This window comes from Pongo abelii, chromosome 9, assembly GCF_028885655.2.
Source record: "Pongo abelii isolate AG06213 chromosome 9, NHGRI_mPonAbe1-v2.0_pri, whole genome shotgun sequence".
Classification (NCBI taxonomy): domain Eukaryota; kingdom Metazoa; phylum Chordata; class Mammalia; order Primates; family Hominidae; genus Pongo; species Pongo abelii.
Genome location: NC_071994.2, coordinates 56,833,119 through 56,846,930, shown reverse-complemented (window position 1 = coordinate 56,846,930; position 13,812 = coordinate 56,833,119). Strand labels below are relative to the sequence as shown.

Below are 13,812 nucleotides of genomic sequence, written 5' to 3'. Positions count from 1 at the left end.
GCTCGCCCAGCCCCAGGCCGCGCGGCTGTGGGGCCGGTGGAAGACCCTCCGGGACACGGGCCCGGGCGGGGTGGGGGGCTCGCAGGGATCATGAAGGAGGTGCTGAGTGAGGGCCGCGGGCGAACGGGGCGGGGGAGAGCCCATCCTCACCTGCTCCTCGAGCCCCCAGGACGCACCGGTGTCCGAGGCCGATCTGATTGTTGTGCGTGTGTTAGGCGGCCGGGGCGCTGTGGAGGATGAGGAGGACCTGCCAGAACTGTCGGACAGCGGGGACGAGGCCGCCTGGGAGGATGAGGACGATGCAGATCTCCCCCACGACAAGCAGCAGACCCCCTGCCTGTTCTGTAACAGGTTCGTCCGCCTCAGCGCCTGGCCTCTGCCCTAGGGTGCCCGGGCGCGTGGGGTCTGTGTGCCCAGGAACGCCTTCGGGCAGGAGGCAAGCCAGAGTGGCCTGTCTTTGAATTCTGGAACCACTGGTCTGGGGTGAGGGCTTGTGGAGAATGGGGACCCTCAGTAGTAGAGAGGGGGAACCGTGAACTGGAAGGCCGGTTGTACTACAAGCTGTTGACTAGTAGTGCATTGAATCTGTGGTTCCCAAATCTTGTCACTTGAGACGCTGAAAACAAAATGATACTGAACTCTGCACCTGAATCCTTCCAAGTCAGGGATGGGGTCTAAGAATATTCTGTTTTTATGAGGACAAGATCAGAAGTAACAGTGAAGTTACTAACGAGTTACTAATGAGTAACAAATTTGGCAGCCACCCTGAACTAGATAATCCCTACGGAGCCTTCCAGCTTTACCATGCTAATTCTTTAACCAGTACAGAGCTTCTCAGGTGAAACATTTCTTTTTTTATTTGAGCGGTTTACATAGTGTAAGAAGGAAGTTCACCTTACTTAAGTAGGACTTTTCACTTAGGGAAAAAGACTGTAGTATCAATAATTTGCTCAAGGTCACAAAGCCGTGGTGTGCTTATTTCCAAACTCACATTCTTGCCACTTACAATTCTGCCTATTAGTCTTCGGAAGCTTTGGCTCCTGTCCTAGGCAAGTAGGCATGAAAGAGGCCCGGTTGGCATTGGCCAGTGTTACTTTAATACATTTTCCAGTGTTCCCTGTATCTGGGCATGGTGCTGAGTGGTGGTGCGTCAGCGTTCTCATCTGTAGCCCCATTGGGTAGATAGAATGCCTGTATATATTCTAGTTGTCATCAAGTATTTATTGAGCACCAGTGGTGCAGTGGCTGTGATAGCCTCCATAAATAGTCCAAATCACCTATCTCGGTAAACATTTGTTGAAAACTAATGCTCCACATGTGTTAGGAATATAGATAAGGTACGCAGCTTCTCTGCTGTGTATTCTTGTCTTTAAGTGGCCTTCAGATTTGCATGTCACATAATAGAGGATTGATCCTTACAGTGTCTGTGATGCAAGTACGTTGGGAACACTACAAGATCACTTTTGAAATAAGGCACTTGGGGAGTATGCCAGCTGTAAAATTACATTTTATGCTTTATTTCTAAAAGCAGTTTGAGCTGTGCCAGTTCAAAGCCTCCGAAAGCAGAGTTGACACTTAGAGGAGAAAAGAATCTCAAGTAGAGAAATTGTATGACTTGACAGAAACAGACTCTATCAAAGGGAACTCTCTTAAAAGCCTTTTGATAAAATCAGTGATATTATTTGACAAATAAATTCACTTTGACATTTAAAGGATAATTGGTTTTAGGTGTAAAATGGGACGCAGAAGTACTAACTCCCTTTAAAAGTGCTGGGTTCCCTTCCTTTCAGATACAAGTGTGTTTGTTTTTTCTTAATTGGAAGTAAAACTAGAAACCAGCAGAGTAAAAAAAAAAAAAAAGTGTATATGTAACATGAAATCAGTATTTAGACTTCTTGGGGGACTATTCCATGAAGCTATTGCTTGATTTTTCAGGTTATTCACATCTGCTGAAGAAACGTTTTCACACTGTAAGTCTGAGCATCAATTTAATATTGACAGCATGGTTCATAAACATGGTGAGTAGTTTTTAGAATAAAGGCAATTTAAGTTGTGAAATTTGGCCAGGCGTGGCAGCTCACGCCTGTAATCCCAACATTTTGGGAGGCTGAGGTGGGTGGATCACTTTAGGTCGGGAGTTCAAGACCAGCCTGGCCAACATGCTGAAACCCCACCTCTACTAAAATACAAAAGTTATCTGGGTGTGGTGACACACACCTGTAATAGCAGCTACTCAGAAGACCGAGGCAGGTGAATTGCTTAAACCTGGGAGGCGGAGGTAGCAGTGAGCTGAGATGGCATCACTGCACTCCAGCCTGGGCGACAGAGTGAGACTCGTCTCAAAAAAAAAAAAAGTTTTGAAATATAAGTTCAGATTTTATAGTTTTTCAGACCCTTTTCTGTACGAGTTTAATATGGCGAATCATACAGCAACATCTTGTGGAAATGGAGTTTTTTTGACAAGTGGTCCTTGAGAAAAGATGAATAAGTCACTCTTCTAGACAAGATTCACTATATTTAAACTTATATTAGCTTTTCAACTAAAAACAAAAACAGACTTGGCATGTGATTACATTTTTACATTTTATGTGATTACATATTAGATTTAGGGAGAGCAAGTTTAGATGTAGGACTTGAAAAAGGAGGCAGGTCATTTGAAAAAAGACAATCAGCTCAAAGCATGACATGAACTTCACAGCCTACGAGACTGAGTTTTATAGAAAGTTTGGTAGAGACTGGAAGAAGAGTGATGAAGTTAAGGTTAATATGCGAAATACTCAGGTGATGTTTCTGTTGAAACTTTTATTTAAATGCACTTGCCTTACAATTAAGGCCTTCCACTTCATTAAATGGATGTAGAAGAGCTATACTACAATAAAATTAACTAAATAGGCCAGGTGCTGTGGCTCACGCCTGCGATTCCAGCACTTTGGGAGGCCAAGGCGGTTGGATCACAAGGTCAAGAGATCGAGACCATCCTGGCTAACCCAGTGAAAACCTTTGGGAGGCCAAGGCGGGTGGATCACAAAGTCAGGAGATCGAGACCATCCTGGCTAACCCAGTGAAAACCCGACTCTACTAAAAATATGAAAAATTAGTCGGGCATGGTGGCATGTGCCTGTAGTCCCACCTACTTGGGAGGCGGAGGCAGGAGAATTACTTGAACCCGGAAGGCGGAGGTTGCAGTGAGCTGAGATCATGCCACTGTACTCCAGCCTGAGCGACAGACTGAGACGCCGTCTCAAAAAAAAAAAAAACCATACAGAATAGGTTTTTTGGTCCCTATATTTGTTGACAACTAAGAAGGGACGTTATTGAATAGCAAATACTAACAGATGTTTCAGTGTTAGATAAATACGTGGTATCACATGTTTATAAATCATAAATTCAATTGCAAGTACTTTTGTAAGGCATAAATGACAGCCTCATTTTTTAATGTTTTTTGTTTTTGTTTTTGTTTTTTTTTTTTGAGACGGAGTCTTGCTCTTGTTGCCCAGGCTGGAGTGCAATGGCACGATCTCGGCTCACCACAACCTCCGCCTCCCAGGTTCAAGTGATTCTCCTGCCTCAGCCTCCCGAGTAGCTGGGATTATAGGCATTCGCCACCACACTGGCTAATTTTGTATTTTTAGTAGAGACAGGGTTTCTCCATGTTGGTCAGGCTGGTCTGGAACTCCCGACCTCAGGTGATCCGCCTGCCTTGGCCTCCCAAAGTGCTGCGATTACAGGCATGAGCCACTGTGCCCAGCCTTAATGTTTTTAATGTTGCATTTCTAAAGTATTAGAATCATACTTAAGATAGAATTTTGTTTGTTTGCTTGTTTTTACTTACCAATATAGGGGGTTTGTATACTATTAAAGCTTTCTCATAACAACAGTTTTATGACAAATAATTAGTTGGTTGGATATATTACTGCTTTCCTTTGTTTTAAATGCTCTTCATTTCTGGAAAGATATGAGAACCAGATAACAAGCCTTATTGGGTTTGCATCGTTTAACTTCATGTAAAAGCTAGTATACACCATGTCCTGGCAAAATTATAATTTGATACACACCATAAAAATTAGGGATTTAAAACTTTCGGCTCTGATATCAATTGCCAAATACTTGGTAAAATGTGGATCTAATTTTCCAGATTTGTATTGTTCTGACAAAGGAGGAATAGAATTTTAAAAATCAATTTCCCATCTTTTTAGAAATACTACAAAAGCTTTAATTTGTCATCTATGGCTGCTTCTCAAGATATTCAGAAGTATCATTGTATTACTACTTCTAATTCTTAATAAAATTCAAAATATAAGTAGTAATTTAGAGGTCAGAATTATTTTATTGTTTAATCAGAGAAGGCTTTATAGAACAGGTCAGTTAAACAAAACTCATTATGTTAACATAGGTGAATTATCTTTTTCCCCCTTTAGGACTTGAATTTTATGGCTACATTAAGCTAATAAATTTTATTAGACTTAAGGTAAGTTGACAGCTTAATTTATAATTTTGTTTAGAAGTTAAAGAAGTGCTACTCTGACTGTCAGTGTACTGATTATTTAAAAGAATATGAGGAACTGCATTAAATTTGGTACTCATCATATTGGGGGAATCACGGACATTAGGAGCTAGCACAGCAGAAAGCACCATGTAAATGTCTATTATAACTAACAAATACTGTTTTCACTGCATCTAAGAGATTAATTGGTGTATGTGAAAAAGTAATTCAGTGTCAAATAAAGGGAAATACTGATGGACAGGATCTGTAAAATCAGAAATAATTTCTAATGTGATTTTAAGTATTTTGGTTGCTCTTTTTTATTCTGTTTTTTTCAGATACTTTTTTTTTTTGTCCTGTTTAAATGAATGTTTAATGACATGACAACGCTTTCCCCAAATCCAAACAGTAAAAAAACTCTGCATTGAAACTATTGATTAAGCAATCATCCAGCAAGTTAATGAAATGATAGGCATGTAGACTTTTTAGAGACATACTGATTTTGTGTAATGCAAACATGATTTCCTTTTTGTTTAATTTCTGTAGTTTTTACTAAGGAGGTTTTGTGATTATGTGTAATGAAAAAAAACATGAGATTAATTTTATATCCAGAATCCTACAGTTGAGTACATGAATTCCATATACAACCCAGTGCCTTGGGAGAAAGAAGAGTATTTGAAGCCAGTATTAGAAGATGACCTTTTACTTCAATTTGGTAAGATGAACATAAGTGTATCTACTTTAATTAACGTAAGGCCATTTGTTAACGGCAAAATGGAGGTAAAGTGTTTTAGGAAAAGACATGCTTTTTAAAATTCTCTAAATTCCTCATCAGGTAGTTGGTTTCAATAGAAAAGTTAAGTTGCTTAAAAACTAATAGTCGGCCAGGTGTGGTGGCTCATGCCTGTAATCCCAGCACTTTGGGAGGCTAAGGGCATATCACGAGGTCAGGAGATCCAGACCATCCTGGCTAACACAGTGAAACCCCATCTCTACTAAAAATACAAAAAATTAGCCAGGCGTGGTGGCGGGCACCTGTAGTCCCAGCTACTCGGGAGGTTGAGGCAGGAGACTCACTTGAACCTGGGATACAGGTGATAGAGCAAGACTCTGTTTTAAAAAACCAAAAACTCTGTGATCAAAAGATTGTCTGGTTTTGGCTTTAATTGCTTCATGTATTTTGGAGCTCTTATGTGAGGTTTATACACATTTATAATTGTTATATTTTACTGAAAAATTGGTCAGCTTTTGCAGTAATTCTTCTCTGCCTGAAAGAAGTATCCAGGTGATTTGAACATCCTGAGACAGAAGGTAGATGTGGAAGTTCGTCTTTCTGAATATGGTTTAGTCCTTTGAATTAGACTGTTCTAGCAAATTGTAGTTAGGAATCTTAGTATTTACTGAATCCTCTCTCTTTTTCAAATCTCTAATCTTTAATATGTAATTATCTGCATATTCTTAACATTAAAAAGTTTTTATTATGACTAATTTTTATTGCAGCAGAAAGCAAAACAGAAACTGGCCAAACAGTTTGAAGAATTTTGAAATCAAAATACAAATGAGGTTTGTCGTAGGAAGTAGAAAATACAGTATACCAGCCTTATATAGTTTGGAAATATTTTGTTGTGCTCATTAATTTTTGGTGAGTTAGATAGTGAATGATGCAGTTTTTAAACCTCAGTGACTCAATATTCTGCCACAGTGATGAGAAGTTAGTGACACCCTGCACTGCTTTTATAACAAGAATTCAACTTAGGCTGTAGTCTCTTATAGTATTACGCGTTTGTTTGGCTTAGCTATTTTGTCCTAACTCCAAGAATGTGTCTTCACAAATAAAAAATGAATAGGAATTTTTACGAAGTCACATTTCTTCCAGTGCTATCCTGAGGGGAAAATGTAATATTTGCACTGCTTACTGCCTTATGTTGATCTGAAAGTTAGACCAGTAAATGGACATTGATTTTGTGAAATTTACTAACTACATATATTAACTTCTCTTTGCAGAGAAGTGAAATTAAAATTAAATATTAAATTAAAATTAATAATTTAAAAATAATACTAGGAATTAGGATATTTAATAATATCAGCAATAAGACTTTAGTGTATAGATTTCACTCCACCTTGCCCAGGATGAAAAATTATTGAATGTGTAGAATTCTTTACACACTGTCCTTAGGAATGTTTTTTTTTCCTCCAGTTTTATTCAGGTATAATTGATAAGTGAAAATTGTGTACATTTCAGGTATACAATGTGATGATTTGATATGCATATACATTATGAAATGATTACCATAACCAAGATGATTAACATCATCACCTCACATTCCATTTTTTATTTTTATGGTGAGAACCGTTAAGATCTACTGTCTGCAAGTTTCAAGTATACAGTGCAGCATTTTTAACTATAGTCACTTTACCATAGACAGGTGCCCAGAACTTACTCATCTTGTAGCTGAAAGTGTGTACCCTTTGACCAACATCTCCTCATTTCCACCACCATTCCACTCTCTGCTTCTGTGAGTTTTTTTTAATTCCACACAAGAGTGAGATCACACAGTATTTGTCTGTTTGTGTCTGGCTTATTTTGCTTCACATAATGTCCTCCATGTTCATTCATACTGTCATATATGGCAGGATTTCCCTTAAGCAATATCTGAATTTAATACCTGCTACAATAAGGACATGGGCTAGGAGGTAGCTTTGTGTAATGGCAAGAACGTGGGCTGGGAAGGCAGGTTTGGGTTTAAATCTTAGTTCCTCCATAAACAGATATATAACTTTGGGATAGTCACTTAATTTCTCTGAAATTTATTTTTTCCATGCCTAAAATAGGGATAAATACATCTTGACTGTGTTTTGAGAATAAAACAAGATGTAATGATGTACTCAAAAGATACCTGCTGATCAATAAATGATAGGTTTTTTTCTTTCTACTTTTTTCTTTCTTCCTGGATTTGGTTGAGTATAATTAATAATTAGTATTTAAATGTATGTTCAGTTTAGCCAACTAATGAAAAACTTAGACTAACAGCATGCTCTTTGAATTCAAATTAAAATAGTGTAGATGATAAATATTTATTATTATTATTATTTTTAAGACCAAGTCTCACTGTATTGCCCAGGTTGGAGTACAGTGGTGCGATCTCAGCTCACTGCAACCTCCGCTTCCGAGGTTCAAGCAATTCTTCTGCCTCAGCCTTCCAGGTAGCCGGGACTAAAGGCCCACACCACCAGACCTGGCTAACTTTTTGTATTTTTTTTTTTTTAGTAGAGACAAGGTTTCACCAAATTGGCCAGGCTGGTCTTGAACTGTTGGCCTCAAGTGATCTGCCTGCCTCGGCCTTCCAAAGTGCTGGGATTACAGGCGAGAGCCACTGTGCAAAGCCAAGATGATTGATATTCAATTAAAAGTACTTTCACTAATCTTTCTCAATTGGCCACATAGGAGAAACTTAGGGCATATTTATTCCTAACATATTTATACTTGTTTTATTGTTATAAGATGGCCTGATAATAATGTCTATTTATTTCTTTAGATGTAGAAGATCTTTATGAACCAGTGTCAGTACCCTTCTCATACCCCAATGGACTCAGTGAAAATACATCTGTTGTTGAAAAATTGAAACATATGGAAGCCAGGGCACTGTCTGCTGAAGCCGCATTGGCTAGAGCACGTGAGGATCTGCAAAAAATGAAGTAATTTATCAATCTTGCAAAATTAATTGTTTAGATCTCCAAAATAATACAACCTAATGGCAAAATAGAATATAGTAGAACATTTCATATACTGGAAAGTACCATGTAGATATTTTATCTTCATACTGTTAAAGATATGTAGCATTTTTGTACATTATGGATATAGTTAATTAATATAAAATCTTATAGTTTTACCTATTCTGATATGTTCTGACAAATGTCCTCATGAATGTTTTTGTTCTTTATTGCCTTCCTTTCAATTTTCCTATTTGCAGTTGATTTCTCCATTTTACTTTTTCTATCCTAGTTTTTTAAAGTGGAGGGATTAATCTTTTTGAGGTTTGGGGAAAATACAGGGTTGAAGTTTTTATTTTTAAAGAATCAAAATGTAGGCCGGGTGCGGTGGCTCACACCTGTAATCTCAGCACTTTGGGAGGCCGAGGCAAGTGGATCATGAGGTCAGGAGTTTGAGACCAGCCTGGCCAACATGGTGAAACCCTGTCTCTACTAAAAATACAAAAATTAGCCGGGTTGTGGTGGTGCACGCCTGTAATCCCAGCTGCTTGGGAGGCTGAGGCAGGAGAATTGCTTGAATCCAGGAAGGGGAGGTTGCAGTGAGCTGAGATCGCACCACTGTACTCCAGCCTGGGCAACAGAGCAAGACTTTGTTGGGGTGGGGTCGGTGGGGGGGAATCAAAATGTAATTATGCTGTAGTATGAACCCAGAAAACCAGATATATGGTGACAGTTTTTTCCAGTGAATAAATTAGCATTCTACTGGTGTAGTACTTTTCAAAGTTTAATGTGCATGGGAATCAACTGGGATCGTGTTAAAATATAAATTCTGATTCAGAAGATTGAGAATAGGGCCTGAGATTCTGCATTTCTGACAAGTATACCTCACAGGCCTTCCTGTTGGATTTGTAAGCTGTTTGCTGTTGCCTGAGTACCCATCTGATGGTTTGCCAGAATGAATGTCCAGCAGGAAAGATAGTAGAGCCAATTGTAGTTCTTCTTCCCTGTTTCAGAATTTTTATGCTAGGTAACCAAGTAACCAACACCAACTCTACCTTTTGCCCCTTTGAACTTCTCCCTTTTATATGCCTTATGTATTCCTAATATGTCATGATCTGAGAGGGATCTGAGTTTTAGAGCTGGAGTGGGTGGTGCCAGTGTATGTAAATAATTATCTATTTGGGTCTACTTTCTGCTTACATAACACTCCCAAGAAATAATATGGTTTTAAAGAATATTAATAGAGCTGAAATAAACGACATTGATTCAGTTGCTTAAAAAGGATTTTAAAACAATAGAAATAATAGAGGATAATAAAAGTAATATGCTTATTTGTTCAGTTGAAAGTCATAAGGAGCTATAATCTGCGGTTGGCATTGCCTTTGTGGTTTGTAGAAGGAGTGTGTATTATTGTTTCTGAATATTGCCATTGCTTCAGATCCAGCAGGGGGAGCTTTCAATTGTTCAAGATAGAATGTGATTTAGAAGGCTCATCACACTGTACTCCCTCCCCTTTCCTCTTGCTCAACCTCTAGCCTTTCCTTTATTCATGGTCCAATAAACCTGTCTCAAGGGTGTATTTCAAATTGATTACAGACAATTTGCTCAGGATTTTGTGATGCATGCAGATGTCAGAACCTGCTCGTCATCTACTAGTGTCATTGCGGACCTCCAGGAGGATGAGGATGGTGTTTATTTCAGCTCATACGGGCATTATGGGATACATGAAGAAATGCTAAAGGTTAGAAAAGAACACAAATGCGTCAAATCCATACTAAAGGAAAAATAGAACAGGTTCTTTCTTAATATATGTGTGCACTATATTAGACCTCTTTTTTTTGGGTGGGGAGAACTGCTTTTTAAACACCTCTTTGGTGCTTGGTAGCTCATCTTGGGTTGAAAATATTACAAGACTGGGCACGGTGGCACATGCCTGTAATACCAGCACTTTGGGAGCCTGAGGCAGGAGGATTGCTTGAGCCCAGGAGTTTGACACCAGCCTGGGCAATATAGTGAGACCCTGTCTCTATTTAAAAAAAAATAAAAATAAAAGATTACAGAGGCATCAGTCGTTTGTACATTCCGTTTAAAATCATTATTAATCTTTTTATGAAATCACTTTTTCCTTAAAATATTGGAAAAACGACGATTTTAGTCTTCTCAAGAGCAGCTATTAAATAGGAACAATTAGATGGATTAAATTATATATTACTTTTTAATGTGTAAAGGAAATGATTAATTTCAGTGTTTTAAATAGCCATACTGACTTTTGTTTGGGCCAATAATAATTCTTTGATATAAAGTTTAATTATAAATCTCACAATTATTATGGTGTAACTTTTTTACATTTGAAATCATTGACATATAGGAGTATTTCCTGAATTGCTCAAATTAGGTACAGTCGTGCACTGCATACTAGTGTTTCCGTCAGTCAGACTGATGTGATGGTGCTTCCATGAGACTATAATGCCATATTTTTACTGTACCTTTTCTATGTTTAGATACACTTAGATACACAAATACCATTGTGTTAAAGTTGCCCACAGTATTCAGTACAGTGACATGCTGTACAGGTTTGTAGCCTAGGAGTAATAGGCTATCTTACAGAGCCTAGGTGTGTAGTAGGCTATATACCATCTCCATTTGTGAAGTATTATCTAAGACGTTCACACAACAACACATTTCTCAGAAGTATCCCTAGCATTAAGCAACATGTGACTGTATTTAAATCTGGCTGGTTTTAATTTTTATAATGGTAATATCCATATAAAATAGAAGTTGATTTCTAGCTATACTTGATAATTATACATTTTATTAAGTATTATAGATTGTAAAATAGGAAGATGTAATTTTTAGTTCAGTGAAATTGAGAATATCTACATAGAGTAAAATAAATGTTGGAACGTAAAAATGGAAAGTTTTAGATGTTTATCTCTGAATTTTAGATGCCACCATTACCTATTCTTAAAACCAACAAACAAAATATCCCTTTCTAAATCCTTCTTCCAGAGATTGTTTTATTTTATGGGTTCCCTGAAGCATAGGCATTTAAGCTAACCAGGGATATTTGATAACATGTATATATTTTGTTGATTCAGTTTTGCTGGATCACAGAAGTTTGGTAATTGATAATTGTACTTATGTGGGGTCTTTTAAAACATTGTCATGTCATTACTAATTACATGTCATGGTTGTGCTTTTTGTTGTCACGTGGGTAATGGCATAGCATTATAAATAATAGATATCTTATAAGTAATACATTTTAAGTCTCAGTGAATTTGTTGAAAAGAAATTGACTTGCTTCATTTTCTTTATTAAAATTAATTTTTTTATGTTTAGAATATTTTCTTTAAAGAAGTTTATCTAGGGCCATGTTTGTCATTTTAAATCACCCCATCAGCTTAAATACCATAAACCTTTCATTCCTTTGGTATGGAAATTGTGTTGGGCTTTTCAGACAGATTAAAGGTCACCGAAACTTTCAGTAGAATGTTGAGTGTTGTGAGTACAATCATCAGGGAAATTCAGTTTGAGTACTTACCATTTACAAATCTTTATCCTGGACACTTGTATCTATATGTCAGTAACCATAAGATTTCACACCTGGTCTGGTATGTTTAACTCCTTTCAATGTACATATAGGTTTAAGAAGTTCCAACTTGAAGTTTCCAGTGCCACCTTTTCCCTTAGAGAGAATCACTTAAATATCATTCTGTGTGCCTTAGCTTCCTTTAGTTCTTGTGCAGTGTAATTTCCTCCCCTTGGAAATGATTTGATTAAATGTCTATAGGACATATGGATAGTTGATTCAAAAAGAACTGTTCATTCATTTGCATTTTGCCAAGTTACGTGCTGTGGATGAATGTGAAGCATGCCTTATATCACAGCTTTATTTCTTGTTTCTTAGAACGATTCTTAGCACACATAAACTGTTCAACGTATATTACCACTAGAATCTTACCTAATTTTTATAAATCATTTAAAATTGAGAAATCATATTTACAGGACATATTTTTATGCTTGGAATTGGCCTTGTTTTTATAGAGTATAATTTGGATTTTTTGTTGCTTGGCTTCATGTCTTTTCATGACACTATTTTTGGTACATGTTTTAATTATAATTTTAAATAAAAGTAGCTTGTGATCTTATTTCTTTAGATAAGATGAAGATACCTTTTTTGAATTCCAGAGATATAATTGATAGAGGGATAGATTACATGAACTTTCAAAATTCCTTGCCACTTAATCTTTTTGAAGAAGAGTCATCGTTGGCTAACACTATAAATCCAAAATGCATCGGTCTTCTTTGTTTTAAGAGAAACATTATTCATTCTGTTGTACATTTATCACAGATCATAGTACCATTTAGTAAAGTGAAATTTCAGTAATTTTTCTTTGCTGCATTCTCTTTATTGTATCTGCACCTGTCTCATGCACTTGGTCCACCTTTATGAGCTTGTAAATTAAAAATATACTGTTGCTTGTATATGTAAAATTTATAGTATATAACTTTTTTCTTTACCTTCATTCTTTTTTTTATATTTGTAGGAATAATTTCTTGATACTTTACTAGTCTTAAAATATTATCTTGCTCCTAAGTATTGGAGCAGTAATTTTGTTATTTTATTTTTCTTAGTTTCAAGGTTGATATAAAAAATTTTTTAAATTTCTGTGTATTGTTGTTTTGTATTGACGTGTTAGCCTTTGTTAGAATAAATTTTTAGAAATGGTTATAAAGGCTACTCTTTTATTTGCTTGCATTTTCATATTTATTGGATTTTTTTTTCAAAAATTAAGTGACTAAACTGAAGCTCTGCTATATACAAGACACTATGTTTTGTATACTTTGGATTTCATTACACCAGCATGAGCATACAAACAAAAACAGATGAATATATTGTAAGAAACAGAATGAAAGATTGTAGTTTAGTTGAGCAGCAGTGCATGGCGTTGGGACAGCAGTTGGAATTCTGTTGATTAAGTGGAAGTAGTGGTCAGACAGTATGATTAGTGGGAGCTTTCTGAGTGACTACATTCCTGACTGATGTTCACCCTGTGTTAAGTTTTGTCGTTTCTTCGAAAATCACTGGTTATAGTATCAGAAGAGAGTAAAATTTGTAAAAGTGTATGAAATGGTATCCTTTGAAAAAAAGTTTTAAAATTAGATAATTAGTTAATATATATACATTTATTCATCTTAGTAATTCTTAACTTCAGGAGATTTAATAAGGCTAATTAAAATTTTTTTTGTAAAGCAGTGAGAAATAATCAGAAAACATGGAATTAATTATGGACAGTTCCCTTTTTAGGTCTAGTACTTAAGTAAAACAACCTGCCCTTTAAGATCTCCTTTTATGCTTTAAAAAAAATCTCAATTGGCATAAAAATGTATTGGGGGTATGATTTGTATAAAATTTTGTTATTGTAGCAATTGGTGTAATATGTTCTTTTCACCCTAATGTGAAACTTAAAACTAGAATTCCCATTTTGTGATATTTATTTTTATCACAGTCATATTTTACTTACTTGACAGCAGAGCCCCTAACTGCTTAATTTGCAGTCAGTATGTGTTTCAACCTAGGGAATCAACTCTGTTCATGAACCAGCATAAATGTTAGA

The 13,812-nt window shown here is 36.6% G+C and overlaps 1 protein-coding gene across 8 annotated transcripts in view; it reads left to right on the top strand.

Moving 5' to 3' along the window:
• PRMT3 (protein arginine methyltransferase 3) overlaps nt 1-13,812 on the top strand; it is a 127,614-nt gene that overhangs the window by 267 nt on the left and 113,535 nt on the right. For 4 of the 8 annotated variants that reach the window (XM_054525813.2, XM_054525812.2, XM_054525815.2 and 1 more), the window contains exons 2-7: nt 216-351; nt 1,936-2,018; nt 4,419-4,468; nt 5,096-5,198; nt 8,020-8,179; nt 9,791-9,935. In XM_054525813.2, the coding sequence (XP_054381788.1) occupies nt 216-351; nt 1,936-2,018; nt 4,419-4,468; nt 5,096-5,198; nt 8,020-8,179; nt 9,791-9,935 (677 nt within the window). The remainder of the gene's footprint in view (nt 1-215; nt 352-1,935; nt 2,019-4,418; nt 4,469-5,095; nt 5,199-8,019; nt 8,180-9,790; nt 9,936-13,812) is intronic. The other 4 variants (XM_054525819.2, XM_054525820.2, XM_054525818.2 and 1 more) reach the window with 2 other exon arrangements.